The sequence below is a fragment of the Emys orbicularis genome, chromosome 4 (genome assembly GCF_028017835.1).
Source record: "Emys orbicularis isolate rEmyOrb1 chromosome 4, rEmyOrb1.hap1, whole genome shotgun sequence".
Lineage (NCBI taxonomy): Eukaryota > Metazoa > Chordata > Testudines > Emydidae > Emys > Emys orbicularis.
In genome coordinates this window covers 67277703-67295976 of record NC_088686.1, presented here as the reverse complement: position 1 = coordinate 67295976, position 18274 = coordinate 67277703, and the positions used below count along the sequence as shown (strand labels likewise).

At 42.8% G+C, this 18274-nt stretch overlaps 1 protein-coding gene across 1 annotated transcript in view; it reads right to left on the bottom strand.

The window, feature by feature from the left end:
* The window catches only part of DPF3 (double PHD fingers 3), a 200691-nt gene that overhangs the window by 45704 nt on the left and 136713 nt on the right, over positions 1-18274 (bottom strand). The window contains exon 7 of the mRNA XM_065402481.1: positions 7188-7325. Coding sequence (XP_065258553.1) covers positions 7188-7325 — 138 coding nt within the window. The remainder of the gene's footprint in view (positions 1-7187; positions 7326-18274) is intronic.

The window sequence follows — 18274 nt, the reverse complement described above, 5'->3', positions numbered from 1 at the left end:
AACAAATAAATAAATGAAACTAACACTCCATTTGCTGCCATCTCAGAGTTCACTCTGCCTGTGTGTTCTACCCCTTCCCCCACCCTGTGTCTGTCTTGTCTATTTACTCTGTAAGCTCTTCAGGGCAGGGACCATCAACCACTCAGTGTTTGTACAGTGCCTGGCAAAGTGGGGGCCCATTCTCGGCTGGCCTTTCAGCACTGCCGTAATAAACAGGGGTAATAATCTTCACAGCATGGCAGTTCCTTCTATTGCCCTACTCACTTTCAGCTTGATCCAAAGCTCACAAAAATCACTAGAAGTCTTCCAACTGAATTCAAAGGGCTTTGAAGCAGGCCCTTTGCTTCCACTTGAGGCCAGATATTCCATAATGGATACCTAGAGGAGCATATCCTGAAAGCCCATATTTTGCAATGAAGAAAAAAAAAACTGATTTTTCTTAGAAAATATTACAAGCTTCTTTGTCTCAGACTTAGGCCCAGATTCCCCTCCTGTACCTGTTCCCCACCGTTCACATCTACGTCCAACATTTGGCTGCCAGCTCAGTTCAAAGCCAGCCAATAACCCATCCTGTGTATTTCAAGTTTTCCCTTGGAGAACTCGATGATATATAATCTGAACCTATAGGGTAAGTGCCACTGTGCTTCTCTTGCTCTCTTTGCCCCCCTACTGCTGACAGCTCTCATCCCTCTGCAGGGCTGACATGTTTCCATAGCAACCAGAATCCTAGCTCCGGTTGCCTCTGGTCTTGCCACCTGTTATTACTTCATCTCTCAAGTGTAAGGAATTGTAGCATGTCCCCTTATTTTGCTGCTCAAAATGCATCTACAGAGAATAGACGGACTCAAGAAACAAGAAATTAAAATAAAAAAATACATCAATGGGAGTTTGGGGGAGCAGCTGCTAGAAGATATACCTCAGGAAAAGCCACCCTCTAACAGAGCAAGAAATGGATTCCCAGCTGGAGATGCACCCACTTCCACCTGGCTTATTCCCAGTTTTTAGTGAGAAATGGAGAAATTCATGGGGGTGGGTTGCAAAGGGAATGGCTCATTGCACAGACCTGCCAGTTTTTTAGTGTAGGGCAGAGCTCTGGATTAGAATAACACAAGGTAGATGGTATAATCTGTGGGTGTAGTGAAGGACAGGCCAAGTGGAGCTCAAATGAATTTTAGTTCACTTCACCCATCTTCCCTCTCTCTTTCTCTCTCTCTCTCTCTCACACACACACACACACACACACACACACACACACACACACACACACTTTTATGTATTGCTCTCTCCTATAAACTATTTTTACAACTTTTTCATTAAAACTCATGGGAGGAAAAATGCAAGTCAAACAAAATGAGAGGAAATGGCCAGATTCTTTGCCATGCAAGCCTGAGAAGAAGGCTGCACCATCCAAAGAGATGGTACAATCTGCACACACCCAGAACTGGCAACTCCCATAACAGCATTTTGGCCCCTGCTGGAATCAGTCTCGTGACGACACAAGAAGCTCTGGCCTTTGTGTGATTTCTAGCCCTGCTCTGTAGCTCTGATTGGCTGGTCTTTTCCAAGAGGTGGGGTAGTGGGAAAAGCAATCAAATCAGACCTTCTGCAGGACACAGGTAGGGTTCTCCCATCCTCCCCTTATGAGCCAAGAGGAGTTTTTGGGTAGGACAGGGAGCATCTGATGCCATTTTCACAGGAACAGCTATGGGGCTGCGGACCATAATTAATTGATGGGCTGTGGGTGGGCAGGTGTGGGGCTGGAAGGACACATAAATTAATTGGATTTTTTGGGTTTGGGGAGAAGGTGTTAGCTCTCTGAGCCGTCAGGCAGCACTTTATACAAATTTGAGCAATTTGATCTCAGCTGAATCTTCTAGCAAGAGCTCCTGCAGCAGGGGGCCAAAATCACGTGATTCACTGTAAATCTGTAAGAGTTGGCAACATGGTAATTGTCCAGCACGCACTGGAGATGACCAGGGTGAGTTTAAAAATGAGAAAACAGACCAAAAACCCATTATATTAAAATCTCCTGGTTTCTGGGCCATTCTCAGGATTGGGAGGGATCTGATTTGTGAGCTTTTAACTTTTGGGGTTGGCAATACAGTACTCCCATCACACCGGAAACTTAGGGAGGGATTGCACTACCTGAGACACAATCCATCCTGGAGCTCACACTGGGGCAGTGCAGCTCTGCACTCATCCAAAATGGGCTAGTACATTATGGGCACACATTGGTCCCTCCTAAAGGTAGAGCACTTTGAGGATGGAAATTGCACCCATGAGGCCTGTGTGAACTCATGTTAACTAATTTCAAGCCCAGTCAAACACTGGGAGCTTTCTTGGGTTTGTATTCTGCTTTGGAGAAAGGAGTCGAGAGGTGAGAGAAAAATTATAATAAAAAATATAAATATGTGAATTATACTATACAGAGAGCCCGAACCTGAGCCAGCCTTGGTTTTTTTGAGGGAGGAAGTGGTAGTGATGCAGCATATGATTTTTGAAGGCCAATTACTCAGTCAAATCAGGATCAATTTCCTCCAAAACACTTCAAAGTGCTTCGCCTCAATGAAGGCTACTTTCCTGCCAAAATGTCTGCGCCCAGCCATTTAAAGCCTCAAGAAGATTTTGTATAATGGGGAAATGTATGTTTTCAGCATCCTTGCATTCATAATGACTAAACAAGGTTTCCTCAAACTTCCCCACAACATTCAGGCATGGAAAATGTCAGCCCAAAAGGTAAATGTTTGGGAAAATTATGATTAACTAAAACCAGAGGGTACAACTGGAACCTGTTATGCAACCTTAATGACAGCAGCCACTTCTGCTGTAAGTCTGACAGCACCCTCAAATTTCATTTTAAAATGACATTTACATTCATTCCTTTATAAAAACCAACAAAGGAAAAGAAAGAAAAATGGAATAAACTAATGAGATATCTAATCAGGGCATATGCAGCTCTTCACTGAAAAGGCACCTGCTGTAGGATTTCCTGTAGGAAGGTGGGTGTTGGAGCATTCCTGCATTCAAATGTAGCTCCTATCACCTCCCCAGTGAGAAACAGCACTAAGGCAGAGAAAGGGAGGCCTGATGTAGCTTTTCAAATTGATGCTGCTTGTGGAGAGGAACAAACAGTTCACCTCCAACCGAGGGGCTGGCTCTTGTCATTTATTCATCTCCAGCCCCCTGCCTGGATGGAAATAAAAATGTTTCAAAGAAGGCTGTGTGGGGGAGCTGGAGGACAGCTTGGAAGCACAGTGAGGTTAGTGCATTAATTTTTTATCTTTGAAGTCTAGGTATCTAATTATGCTTAGAATACACAAATGCCGTTGACTGATCTCTCAACTAGAGATTTGTCCACATCACAAGATCTGCCATAGAAATGGGCAAAATTGGCAGATGCCCTGAACTCGTACAGCAGTTGGTTTGACAAGTCAAATCTGCATGTTAGCAGAGCTGTGTGAATGCTCTGGACTGCAGCAGCATTAGCAGAGTGTGTGGCAAGTCCGGACTGGTATTGGAAGAGGTGTCCAGGCACATGAAGTCTGAACAGCATCTTTTCACACTATGACTGACTTTAGACAGCACTATGAGACCCTAATTTTTCTGAACACTAGAAATCATCCTAATGTTTAAGTTTTAAAAAGCAAAGTGCCACTTAGATGATTCACTCCCATTTAAAAGGAGAAGGTTTGTTCCTTGCAGACAGGCACACACCTTTCTGTTCCTTTAGCAATTAAATTAGTTTTACAATACCATATTCATTGAAACATATATTTAAATAGACAGATATCAAGTTAATAAAAATCCCACTTTAGAAACCTTTCAAAATCTGCAGGCGCCAGCTACCCCAAGTCATCCTATAACATTAGGATGAGATGTACATATATTGCAACATGTGTTCAGTGGCAGATTCATGGACTCACCCTGGGCTCGAAGCTCACATCCTGCCAATGCCAAATAGTGAAGGATGAAGACAGCAGAAGAGCAGGTTTGACATGATGTGGAACCATTTTGTTCTATTGTCAGGGTTCAGGTTTGCTTGGTTTTTAAGCAGTTTTCTATAAGTTCTTTTTCATGATTTCAAACCCAGCTGACAAATATTTGCAACATTAGATAACAAGTCTGTATGGGACTAAGGCAAATTTGGGTCTTGAGGAAGGGTCATCCCCCTTCCCCTCCCCCCCCCCCCCCATATAAGTAAATCAGCTAACGCTGCATGGTCACAGCCTGTATTAAAAAGCATAGGCTCCATTGTTTTAGGAGGAAATAGGAGGTCAGAGAAGGTGATTTGGGAAAGGCTGAACTATATGTGAGTGAGGCAGACAACAAAACCCACGAAACAGTGATAAGGAGAGTGAGAAGTTCAGAAGAAATGGAACATCCCACCTGGGCTGGTTGTTGTTCTGTGATACAGACCCATCAGAAGCCAGTCAGTTTAAATTAGGCTGTTCCTATATAAATCTTTTTTTCAGTCCCTGGAACATATATGTAGCCATCCAAGATGGCCTGCGGGTGACTGAGGGCGTGGGGACAGAGGAGCGTTGCGAGAGAGATGAGAGACCATCAACTGTTGAGATGGCACCAGTCAGAGGATCAATAACTGACTCTGGCAGAGGCTCTGCTCCAGAGAGGTTCCTTCTGTGTCAGCAGGGCAGTTGTTACTGCGGATACTGCTGCAAGCAGTGACTGAACAGGAGACTTGGGAGTGGTAGAGAGAATAAAATGGCAAGAAGTTCATACTGGAGCAGTCTGCCTGAACCTCGCTGCCACAGACCCCACCTCCCACGGCACTGCAAATTCCAAATGGCTGCTTTGGATTTGCTTTGCCTTTTCTAAATTAGGCTGCTTGTATTTCTCTGCCACACTGCTAAGGAAATAATCAGTGCCTGCTGTTTACTGTACTTCTGGCCCTTCTCTTCCGTAGGTTGCAGATTAGCTGTTTGGATTAACATCCCCTCCTCCCCCCACAAGCCCACACAGAGAGGATTTTTGAAGCCCAGACCCTGTGACACAGCAGACCTGTCAAATCTAATTCATAACACATGCCCAGGAGTACTAGGGGAAAGGAAGGATCTGATGCTCTGGCTCCCCACCATCCCCATGTACAAAGGGGCCATTTAATGACTGTATATTAGCAACGTGGACAATTAGCATTCACATGGAAGATGGATGGCAGCATAAATTAAATATTGCTAAGTGAAAGAAGGAATATGCAAGAGCTGATCTCCAGGCTGTAAACCAACAAACAGAAAAAGGGAATAAACAGCCAGTCCAGGGATTTGCCTCCCAGCCTACTGTGACTCCCCCCGGCACAAATCTCCTGGCACTTTTACGTGGTTTCTGTCCCCACCCTCAGTAGCCACTGATTCTTGAGCAGAGAGAACATTCCACTCAAGGATCTGGATCTCAGAGTGATTTACAAATGCAAAGGGGATGCTTGTGGCATTAAGCTACTCTCTGCGTTGGGGGCTGCACACCAGGCACCACTCCCGGAGGCATCGCACCTGCCTCAAGCACAATGCCTGCAGGAGCTCGGGAGACGCACAAGTCTGAGCAGCTCTTGCTGCACTCTTTTTCAGAGAGCAGAGTGCGCTCTCCTCCACAATGGCCCAGGTTTGCTGGCTGGCGCGGAATGAAGAAGGTAGATCATTCCATCCTTCCCAGCTCCTTTTGTGGAGTTTGGTACCACTCACAGTGCTAACCTCTCCCAGTCCCTGAACCTCAGAACCGCAAGAACTGGGCCTGCCTCTGGCCCCTGTGCCAAGCTGAATGGTGGGGGACAGTGCCCTTCTTGGTTTGCTTATCTGTGCAGGGCTAAGATCAACACAAATTAATTAAGCATCAAAAGCCCCATCAGGTAGATAAGTATCTTAGACCCTATTTCAGACACAGAAAACTAATCTAGAGACAGCATACAAAATAAAGAAACAAAAAACCCTCTCCTACAGCTCCCTGTGAGATAATGGCCAGATGGTGATATTCTAAAGCCTGCCAGAACAGTAACTCCATAGAGTAATGGTCAATTCAAGTTTATCAACAACTCAGCAAGTCAAAACTGCTTCTGGACAAGTCAAAACATCTTAGTAAACATGTTAAACATGAAAAGGTGGAGCGGAAAAGTGATAAAAACCTTAGGATTGCCCAACAGGATCAGACCAACCCAACAATGGCCAGTAGTAGATGCTTTGGAGAAAGGGGAACTCCTCCCCATAACCACATGAGACAGTTATGGATTATCCTGCTTAAGGGGGAAATGGCTTCCTGGATCCAAGTTTCTTACTGTATACTTATGTCAGGAAGAAAAGAATTTGCCCTGTATTTTATTCTGATAAGCATTTCATTCTGTTGTCAATAAATAATAAACAACAACAATAATTACTTTGAACTAAAATGGCATTTTCCATCTAAGGACCTGGAAGTATTTTACAAAAATCAATTAATTTAACCACATGATATCTCTGAGTGGGAGGCAATTATTACTTTGCACACAGGGAAACTGAGGCAGAAGAGGGCTAAGTGATACAATGGCACTAATAAAATATGGATTTCCTGACTCCCAGTCCTGTGCCTTAAAAAGGTTAAAATGGGCTTTCCTGTGCCAGCAAACACACTATCTTCCCCCTACTTTGGTTCTAGGATTCCCAGAGCACAGCCCTTCTGTCCTTTCTTGTGCCCTCAGATCTGTGCAGATAATTTTTTAGTCCTTCGATTTTTCCCGATTAATATTTAGAAAGTGGTGTTTAGGGATGTGGGATCATGGGGCATTTGTTGATAATTTTATACCATAAAACTGAGAAGCGAATAAAGATCTTTTCTCAAAGAAAATAGCAGAGGATGCACTGACATGAATTGTGCATTTTCTTGATCTCCACACTAACCACTAAGAGGCTGTTTGATGACAGGCAGGTGGGGCTCCCTTCCCTCTCCCCTTGTCATCTCCTCCCTACAGGAGCAGTGATGGAAGAGTGATTTGCTGCAGAGTTAATGCTGAGTTTGAACTGGATTCTTGACTAGCTGAGCTCAGCACCAGGGCAGGCTGAAGTTGATTAGCTCCACTAAACATCCAGATTCCACTCATTCACAAAGAAGCAGAACAATTTTAGCAACTGCTGAAATGCACAGACGAAGGTGGAGGTAACATCCCTGAAAAAAAGATTGAAGGGATTACAAAAGCAAACACTACTCACGTTTGTGGTTCTCGTTTCTGTGGACGGGTGGGGAGCGTGTCTCCTGCTCTTGGGCTTCATCCCCCTCTTCGCTGGCAAGGTGAGTGTGAGCATAATGGTAGCTCAGTCCAGGTCTGTTCTTATAACGTTTGCCACAGACTGAGAGGGAAAGAAACATGAGGGAAGGGAGAAGAGAATGGAATATCAGTACCTACAGCAACAGTGAGAATGGCCTTTAATACATCACCCCCACTAACATCACTGTACATCCTTCTTGTTGTTGTTATCTGAAACTTTGCAAATATAATGCTGATGAAAGATGACAGACTGACAGCCCTGCAGGCTAATGTCCTCTATTTATCCCCAGAACACGTACAGTACACTCAAGCTTCCCTACTCTACACCAGCATTGGTCCTTATCCCTGGCCTGGATGGAGCATCTCTAAGGTTGAGAGGACTGGTCAATCTTCATGGCCCAATCAGTCCTTGACCGGTCCGCTGAGACTGCCAACAAGGTTGTCTGTCAAACTAAATTAAATGACATTTGTGGTGTTGGTGTTTTGTGATATAATGGGCTCTTTACCAATGGGAATTGGAGTGAGACCAAGCAGCATTGTTTCATGATTACTAACCTCAGGGAGAAGGAACCAATATTACTAACAGCAAGAAAAGAAAAAAAATATCTTTAAAAGATCTTCTTTCCCGATTTAAATCCAGACACAAAAGTTAGGAATCACCTACTGCTTCTGGTTCAAAGACCATTCAGCAGTGATGCTTCTATCCTCTACCCAGTTAAGCCTCACACTGAGCAGTCCAGTAATAATATCTGTTGTGTGATGGAGAATCCTCCATTAAATTTTGCATGCGCTTATTTGGTCATCAAGTCAACAGGCCTTAATAACAGACAAACCATTGAGACTCATGAAAGTACTTATGCTCCCATGACACTCTACAATGGGCCGAGCTTTATCACAAGACTCATGATAGCTATAGGTTAAAGTTTTTAATAGGAATTTATTTTTATTCAGGTTATTGCCTGTAAAAACGACAACCCAACCCTTAGCACTTTTCATCTTCAAAGCACTTTATCAAATGTCAACTAATTCTCTTTCAAAGCCATTTTGTGAGCTAAGTCTCATTAGTACAGTTTTACAGATAGGATAACTGAGGCACCAGAAGATAAGGGACAGATCCTGCAAACTCTTACTACCAGACCCAGTACTTACTACTGATTAGTCCACCCATCCCAGGGATTACCCATGGTAGTAAACACTTTGCACAGTACAGTTTGCAGGACTGAGCCCTACGTAACACGCCTAAGGCCAGAGAGGCAGTTGGTGTTTGCACTGGGAATAGAACCCAGCAGCTCATGGCTCTCCATCCAGTTCTTAGGATCAATGCTCCCTCTAAGGTGTTCTGATGGTCCGATTCTGAAAATGCCTCTTAACCATGTGATTTGTGTGACTATAATACACAGTGCAATTTCTAGACAACTTTATTTCACTGTGGCAGGTAGTGCAAAGCAAGGCCAAGCATGGTACTGCAGGCACGCCCTGCACAGTCCACCAGTTGTGGCCACAGGCTTGGCATCATTCCATACACAGCACATTAAAAGTAATGAACTCAAACTTTGGCAGTCTGCACCTTTAAATAAACAAACAAAACTCCAAGGCAAATGCCTATCTGCAGTGCTTGAGGGCAAGGCCCTGGTCTGGCCCTAGGCTATCACGGGGAGCTCGCAGCTCCTCTATTCCAGTCTCACTCTGCACTGCCCAGAGAAGAAACAGGCCTGTTGGCTATTGATGGGTCAGTGTATCCTCCTGGCCCTTCTAGGCTCCCTGAGGGCTATCTTGTTGGTAACCCGATCTGGATTTTCATTGAGCAGGGAGCATCAGGGGTCCGATGCCTCCTGACAGACCCCACACATTCACCTTCCGCACATGCAGGAGTCCAACAATGTTCTAATGCTCAGCAAAAAAGCTCAAAAAGCACTTGTTCGTTTACACTGAGATAATCTGGTTTCACTATTAAAAACTTTTCTGCTACTTCTCACAAATAGCAGATGGATGATCCACATTAAGGAGGAGATTATGTGAAATTGTAGACTATAAATTGGTGACGTAACATTTTAATCTCAACTTGTTCTAACTAATTTGTAAACTCCCTCAGGGAACATACCTGGTCTTAGGTGTTTGTAAAGCATGCTTATCTATGGCATGATATCAATAAGAATAAACTATTCATAATGATAACCATTCTTGTCCTATTTTTCTCCATCCACTATGGTTAAATAACACATGTATAACATTTATGTTGCTTTTGTGTAAATAAAATAAATATATTTTAAAAAATTAAAAAGTTAAAGAAATGCCTCGATGTGGGCAGGAAACACACAACCTAGGCAGCAGTAGTGCAAGCTTCCTCCATGCTAGCCAGAAAACATGCTTCAGGAGGGACCAGCTCCCAAAGTGAGAGGGGAATTCAGTCTGAAAGACACTCCAGCCCTTGCCCTCTTTGCTGAGAGTTCCAACAAGGGGGTCAAGGGTGAGGGCCTATTATCCAAGAGACCAGAATTTTTGGTTTTTAATAGGAGGCCATAAAATGCTGATTAATTTTACACTAAAGAGAGGCCATTAACTTGGGTCAGAGTCCATTAACATAGGTGCAAGTCTTGTTAATTTCAGTGGTAATTGTGCCCATGGAACTGAAAGGATTATCAGGCACCAAATGAATAAAACACATTAGATCTAAGGCACAAAATTATGAAAGAAGGATAAAATGTTAACACTGAAATTCCCAGGAGGCTGGCTGGGTCAGGGGACTGATAAAGTGATATGGTCTCTCTCACCTCTAGGTCAGCAGATCCAATCCAGCCCCGGTTGGTAGTTACCGAAAGACACCACTATATTACAGCTGCTTGGTGCACACATGAAAGAGTACTGCGTATATTCCTTGCTGGTATTGTTAAATATTATGTTAAGGCAGAGACTCACTTACCACTGTAAACTCAAATTTAACCCCTTGGTCCTCAAATGAAAAAAAAAAGATCCTTTCCTCTTCAAATTTTGCAGGTGTCTTCTGTATTGGTTAAATTTGTGGGGAATTATACAAGCTGTTTCTAAGACATGGGAATCAGAAAAACAGGTGGTGTGTTTTGAAGTCTTTTTTCTTTTTTGTCCATCTCAAAAATGGTTTGTTCTAGAAACTTCAAATTAAATGTGATAAAAAGATCTTAGCAAGACCTAGTGCGCAGGATCAATTCTTGGAGGGGTGGAAGGCATGTTTGAGAATTTATTCACTATCCAACTGGAATATCAGAACAGCCCATCAACCCTGGTGGGCTTTTGATGGAGTGCCATGTGACTGATGGGAGACCAAAGCTTTTATTTTAAAAAAGTAAGTCTATATCCCTTTTCCTTGGGGCAATAGACTCCAATATGTAACCTGATCACTAGGAAAATTTGTTATAATTATTTTTTAAAAATAAGAAAAAATCAAAGCTATCCCCAAGCATTTTTGTATCACGGTTTTAATACATCACTTGCAGCCTATATTTGTATAAACACCTAATCACCGCAACAGAAGGTGAGATGGGAAGATGGGGGAAATCTAAGTACAAGCAACCAAACTCTAGGAAGGTCTGAGGCCTGGTCTACACTACCCGCCTGAATCGGCGGGTAGAAATCGACCTCTCGGGGATCGATTTATCGCGTCCCGTCAGGACGCGACAATCGATCCCCGAATCGACGCTCTTACTCCACCAGCGAAGGTGGGAGTAAGAGCCGTCGACGGGAAGCCGCGGAGGTCGATTTTGCCGCCGTCCTCACAGCGGGGTAAGTCGGCTGCGATACGTCGAATTCAGCTACGCTATTCGCGTAGCTGAATTTGCGTATCTTAAATCGACCCCCCCCCTGTAGTGTAGATGTAGCCTGAGTAAAGTCCACTTTTGTTTTAAGTCTCTGTACCTCTTCTTTCATTGCCCAGATCCCATGGCCACTGGTGCACTATAAGGGCTAGTCTACACTTACCGGGTATTTCGACGGCTGCGGATCGAAGTTCCGAGTTCGATTTATCGCGTCTGGTGTGGACGCGATAAATCGAACCAGGAAGTGATCCCCGTCGACTGCGGTACTCCAGCTAGACGAGAGGAGTACCGCGAAGTCGACGGGGGAGCCTGCCTGCCGCGTGTGGACCGCGGTAAGTTCGAAGTAAGGTATGTCGAATTCAGCTACGTTATTCACGTAGCTGAATTTGCGTACCTTACTTCGACTTGGGGGATAAGTGTAGACCAGGCCTAAGAGTCAGACAGAAATACAAGGGAGTCTCCTCCAAATTTAAGTTTTTCACAGCACTAGACCACAGGCTTCCTATAGCCCTTATGAAAAAAGTTGAAGGGAAGATGGAAAGATGGCAATTATACACTCACTGTATCAGTACAGACGTTTTCCCAAATTAAAATGCCTACAGCCATAGGCTTCTTAAAACCCTTTAAAAAACACCTTTAATACAAAAATAATACTTACAGTGAAGAAGCAGATATATAGAGGTAGAGTTAAGGTTGTTTGGATGCCTTAAATGTATATATCCAAACTTTAAACTCACTGGGCTGCTTTTAAGTGTAACCTTAACTTTGAATTTCCTATGGGGAGTGGGGGGGGGGGGCGTTAATAAACAAGACTGTTCTTAGGTATATGTCCTTTAAGAAATGTCTTTTAGGTCCTTTAAGAAAGGCAACTTTGATCTCCCACCTTTCAGTATGTGCCAGATACTCTTTGATTGCATTTCAGAAGAGGAAAGAACTCCCACCCAGATCTTCCGTCATCCCATATCAGTGGTTCTCAAACTTTTGTACTTGTGATCTCTTTCACACAGCAAGCCTCTGAGTGAGATCCCCCCCCCCATATAAATTAAAAACACTTTTTTCTATATTTAACACCATTATAAATGCTGGAGGCAAAGCGGGCTTTGGGGTGGAGGCTGACAGCTCGCAACCCCCCATGTAATAACCTCGCAACCCCCTGAGGGGTCCCGACCCCCAGTTTGAGAACCCCTGCCATAGAACATGGGACACACTGGTGATACAAAAATTATTAGGCAGGCAAACAGCAAGAATTCACAACCCTTAACATTTTACACAAAAAAGACAAATAGAAAACACTTATTGTTATATGGCTTATAGTAAAAAGAAGTATGATTTTAAAAGATAAATTCTTCTAGTTTATACGACTCTTATTACATACCTTGGAAAAAACAGATGGAGAGATGTTCATAGTAGATTACTTGATTGTTAAATTGATATATCCTGCACTATCCCATTTATGCTCATGTGAATGAAAAGGAAGCTTTAAAAAAAACAACGACACTATTCTTGTGAGCTACAGATACTATTCACAGACTTCACTACAATATTTTAACTTAAGTGTTTTTGCCAGTTATTTGTTGAGCACAACCTAAGGCTGTACTAAATTCTACAACTGGCCCCTCTTTTCTGTAGCAATCTTTATGATAGGGACGGGGGTGGGTTCCAAGGATAGCAACAGGCAGGGGCATTCCTAGCAATGAAGGAGGCCAGTGAACATTTAAACCAGAGTGGGAGGGGGCCCACTGTACATGGCCCAGTGGATACCTTGAGGGGTTGGAGGATCTCAGAGGAGCTGCAGGTGTTTGAGGCTGAACCCACAGCTTCTTCTTGATGGCCAAACTTTTTCACTCCTCACACTCATACACTGTCAACTCCACCTGTTGAAACTCTTAGGATTTCCTAGTCTCTGTGCAAGTTAATTTTTTGTAGGAGAGAAGGGTGTCCTGTGTTCTTATCCAGGCAAAACAATCACCACCTTCCCTAGGAGTATGCTGGAATAAAAACTAACTCAGAACTTGGCTGTCATATTGGAAACTCCCCAAACTGGCAACAGGGGATGGATCACTTGATGATTACCTGTTCTGTTCATTCCCTCTGAAGCACCTGGCATTGACCACAGTTGGAAGACAGGATACTGAGCTAGATGGACCATTGGTCTGACCCAGTATGGCCGTTCTTATGTTCTAAATTCTGTCTAATCTCTTATTTTCCAGATAGAACATATTTTATTAACCTCACGTATCACTGTGTTCAGAGATAGGTATTGTTAATAATTACTGTTTTATAGACACTATCACTTATATAATGTTTTCCATATGCAAAGGGATTTTCAGACATTAACTAATTAATCCTTCCCATGCTCCTGTGTGATGTTATCCTCATTATACAGATGAGGAAACAGAATCACAGCGGGGTTAAGTGACTTGCCAAAGTCACACAGTGATCCTGTGTCAGAACCTGGATTAGAACCCATGAGTTCTTGATTCCCAGTCCTGCGCTTAGAACAAATCTCTCTCATTTATCTCTCTTATTCTCTTAATTGCCAATGCTGCGATCAGAACACGATCTTACAACACATATAAAACTCTCCATTGGATGTTATGCTCTGCTACCAGGCACCTCCCACCTAAATGAAGAACATGCACGTTACAAACTTCACCATGTAGCTTTGCACTCCATTAAACAGCCTTGTATTTTTTTTCACTTTCCTTCCGGATGGACACATCAGTCTAGCAATTGACAGATTTTCTCCTGTTTTCTAACACTGAGGCAAGTCCTCTCTTTATGACTTGGCCTTTAATCAGGTAACCAAGCCAGGTTTTGAAGGATTTGGCCCGATAGGCCTTTTGGTCCATCCTGCACTTTAGTGATATGTTTTGCATTCAGCTAGCTGTAAACCATAGAGTGCTATGTTGTGGGCAAACTGGGTGAGCAAAACAAACAGTGCAGATCAAACTCTTACTAAGCATCATTCTCCAACAGCTGCTCTTCTGTGATTTATCTTAATTTGCTTCCAAATTTTAAATATGAAATTAACATTTTACCCAACTATTTTATGGGAAAACAAGCCCTACTTAGAGCCACTTTAGTTACATACACAGGGAGCCTCACAAAACCAGGTTCCATTCCCAACTCCGTCACTGAAGACGATTGTGACCTTGGACAAGTCACTTCGCCTCTCTGTGTCTCAGTTTTCCTTTATGTAAAATGGGGATAATGATACTTCTTGTTTTAAAAAGTGCTTTGAGATCTATGGCTCAAAAGGCTTTGTCACTATCTATTTATTGGCTGCACTGCTCTCATTCTGAGACTGTTACACATGTGGTCCTTGGCAGGAGGTGAGCTATGTTCTAGCCAGCACTACACACATACACATACACGTACAATCTGTCACCAGTACGAAACAGAAGAAAATCATCCATTGTCAGTGGAAACAGGAAATAGGGGGAGGTGTGAGAGCTGCATTCTCACCACACCTTCCCTCATACATTGGTCTTCTCTTTGCTTCTGTTTTGCCTGCTTTCAAATGGCTGTTCTTTCTTCTCAGCTGAAGGGAATGTCAAATGCTAAAGCCTAAATTAATCACTGCCAGGGAGCCATTTTGTGAAGTAATCCCCACCTCCTGTTCTCCTCACAAAAAAAATCCAACCCTGTCTTGCATTGGCTCTGAAATACAGTTTCCATTATTACAACCATCAGAACCAGAATCTGGAAGCTGGAGATGTTTAACGTTTTACAGGTTGTATTTTGATCTTCATCAGTGGGAAAGCAGTAGGTTTGGTTCTTGCTGATCAAGGGTGTCATGTTGCAAATCTAGTTAATCAGAATGGCAAAATGGTAATACATTTCCCACTGGATTTCCAAACAATGAGTGGTTCTGTTTGGGCTGACCAGCTGGATGTGCCCTGGTACCTACCTACTGTGCTAATTTCAGGCTACATGCATATTAAAGACTGAAACAAAACATTTAAATGTCATTTTTTTAAAAATATGGCTATATGTGGTTAAATTAATTGCTGGTGAAAGCTATGGATTGGAAACCCTGAACACTGATGTCCTCTGTTAATCCCCACAGCAGCCGTAGCACAGGTAGAAAAAGCAACAGAGTCCTGTCCTGCTCCACCCATGTGCCTCAACCCTGATCTAAGTGGGGCCCACCTCTACAGGTCAGAGAAGTGTTAAATCTCCATATCTATTTAATCCTTGGCTTCTCTACTGAGACTGCCAAAAATGGAATCAATAAGCACTAAGTGCAGCAGGAGTGATGATGGTTGTTTGTTAGAGGTTTTTATATGGACACTTATCTAAAAGTGGGCTGAGACCATCAAATTCATTTAACATTGGCTCCCAAACAGTTTCACGGGGCACAGGACCGCCATCATCCTACATGGAAACCACAAATAATTGGAGGCCTAGGACCTGCTGCAGGGACAGGAAGCCTCTAAGTGTTGTGAGGGATGGACTAAAAGGCTGATATTTGTCTTTGGACATCTAAATATCATCCAAAGAATAGGCCCTCTGAATCCCAATACTATTTGAATCCAAATGTCATCCTATTTACCCATCCTTAATAGCAACCCCATCCACTTCTAACTTCACCTCTATTTTATTCTAGTTCTTAGTGCCTAATAGCTACTTTTCTTCAGTCCTCACTAAGCAGGGTAATGTCATCCTGTGGTTTAGCACTTAAGCTTCTAATAGTTATCAAGGGAAGGGTGACACAAAGCAGACTTCTGAGGGAGCATGTCCCAAGGCTATAATCAGAATATATTCAAATCAACTGGATGCAGTGATATTTACCCTAGAGAGCTCAAGAGGCCAGTGGAAGTACTATCAAAGACATAGTTAATGATTTTGAGAACAAAAAAGGCAGGTGAGCTCTCAGAGGCCAGGCAAAAAGCAAACATAACACCTGATCTTGCAGGCCTTGCTCCAGAAAACCTGCCCCTGAAATCAACAGGAAGTTTGCTCAAGTGAAGATGGCAGGATCACGCCAATTTTAAAGACGTGGGTAAAGACGTCGGGGAGTGTAGAGGAGCAAATTTAATTTCAATTCTTGGTAAGTTGTTAGAACAATGAATAAAGCAGTTACTTTGTAAGCACATACAGGAAAATATGGTGATAAACAGAGAGCAACAAATGTTTGCAAAAAACAAGTCATGCCACAGTTATGTAATATGTTAGGCTGGGATAGCTGGGTGCTCAGCTCCCATTGAAATTCAGTGGAAGTTGGGTGCCTTAACTCCCTTAGGCTGCTTGAAAATCCCAGCCTAACAGGATAGGTTTAGTGTACAAGGGGAATGCAGAGAACAAGGTGTATCCTGACATTAATGAGGCCTTTGATACTATGCCACATGACACACAAGAAAATTAGAAGAATATCGATAAGGTCAACCTACAATGTAGAGGCTGCTTTTTTAAAAAACAAAAATCAAATTTAGAATATTAATAGTTCAGTGCCAAGTTCAAAATATTCACCAGGGGCCACATTTACACTGGTATTTAGGTACCAAAGGATGCACCTAGTGGGATTTTCAAAAGTTAATTTAAGTCAGGATGATCCAGTGATTGAGGCATTAGCCTAGGACTTGAGAGACTGGGTTTACTTCCTGGATCTTCCCCAGGCTGACTGTGTGACTCTGGGCACTTACTCACTGTGTCATAGTTCCCCAACTGTAAAATGAGGATAACAGCACTTCCCTACTTCATAAGGGCATTGTGAGAATAAACATATTAAAAGTTGTTAAGTGCTCAGATATTCTGGGGAAAATCCCTCTGGGTGCCTATCTGCATCGTTAAGCACCGAAATACTTTTGAAAAACTAGCCCTAGGCGCTTGCAAGCATCCATTTTGGGTTCAGTACTAGTCTATATTTTTATTACTGATTTGGCAGGTGGAGTGGAGAATACAAGAATGACATGTACAGAGGACAGATTGTTGGGAAAGATCACAGACACTTGGGAAAATAACAAAAAATGCCCTGCATGAGCCTGATAAATTGGAGAAAGGAGTTGAAATCAATCATTTGATTAATAACTATGAGATCCAACAAAGATAAATGTAACATGTTTCAAGTAAGACAGATTAATAAAATGCAGAAATTGAAGCCGGAGGATAACTAGCTGAGGTAGCATGGAGAAGGAACAGGTATATTAAATATGAAGACTGTTTGAATGTGGCAGTGGAGAAAGCCCCTTTGCTTGAGATCTTTAAATCATGAGTGAAAATAGCCCTGGAGAATACAATCCTGCACTGGCAAAAGAATGGACTAACTAACCTAATAGGTCTATTGCCTCTCTAGCTTTCATAACATGTGCACAAAAGGAATATGCAATATTAGGAGTATTATGGGTAAAACAAGATAGCAAAAATAGTTACTGAACCTAATACCTATCTTCTGCACTAGTTCAGCCTTCTGCTGTGAGCTATGGTTAGTTTTGGCCACCACACAGCGAAAAGACGACAGACAAATTGGAGATAGTTCAGAGGAGAACAACAAGCTTGATAAGAGATCTGGAGGAGAGACAAGATAAGTGTCTTCAGATACAGAAAAGGATAATATAAAGAAGCCAAGAAACAATTATTCTCATTAGGCACCAAGAAGAGAATACAAAGTGATGGGTGTAAGTCTGCAGCAGAGAAAATTCAGGTTAAATATTTGGAGAAACTTGATAACCAAAAGGACAGTTGGGGCAACAGAACAAGCTTCTAGACAAGAATCAGCATCACTAGGGACACTCAAGGCTGGATTAGTCACCGGTCCATCAGGGATGATAGGAAGAATTAAACCAGTTCTGCCATTGTGAAGGGGATGGACTAAAAGGTCCACTTGGGATCCCAATCTCAAAGAGTCTGTGTACAAAGGATGCTATATAAAGTAAGCTGTCTTAATCAAAGTGCACTATAAAGAGAGGAAGAGCTACACAGAGATGAGAAGAAACAGTGAGACAGACTAGAGAGGGGAAATGCTTGACAAAGTTACATGCAGCAACTGCTTTTATAGAAGCAGAAAAGGGAAGCCCCACATGTGAAGATAGAGTAGAGGAAAAGAACAATGGAATTTAAAAGAAGATGCAAGTAAGTATATTTGCAGATTAGTTACAGTGAGGTGGGGGAAGGAGTAGAAGGAGGAAGAAGAGTAAGGGAATGTCTACATTGCTGCTGGAAGCGTGATTGCCAGCACGGATGAATAGACATATGCTAGCAATGCTTGAGCTAACACACTAAAAATAGCAGTGTAGCTGGG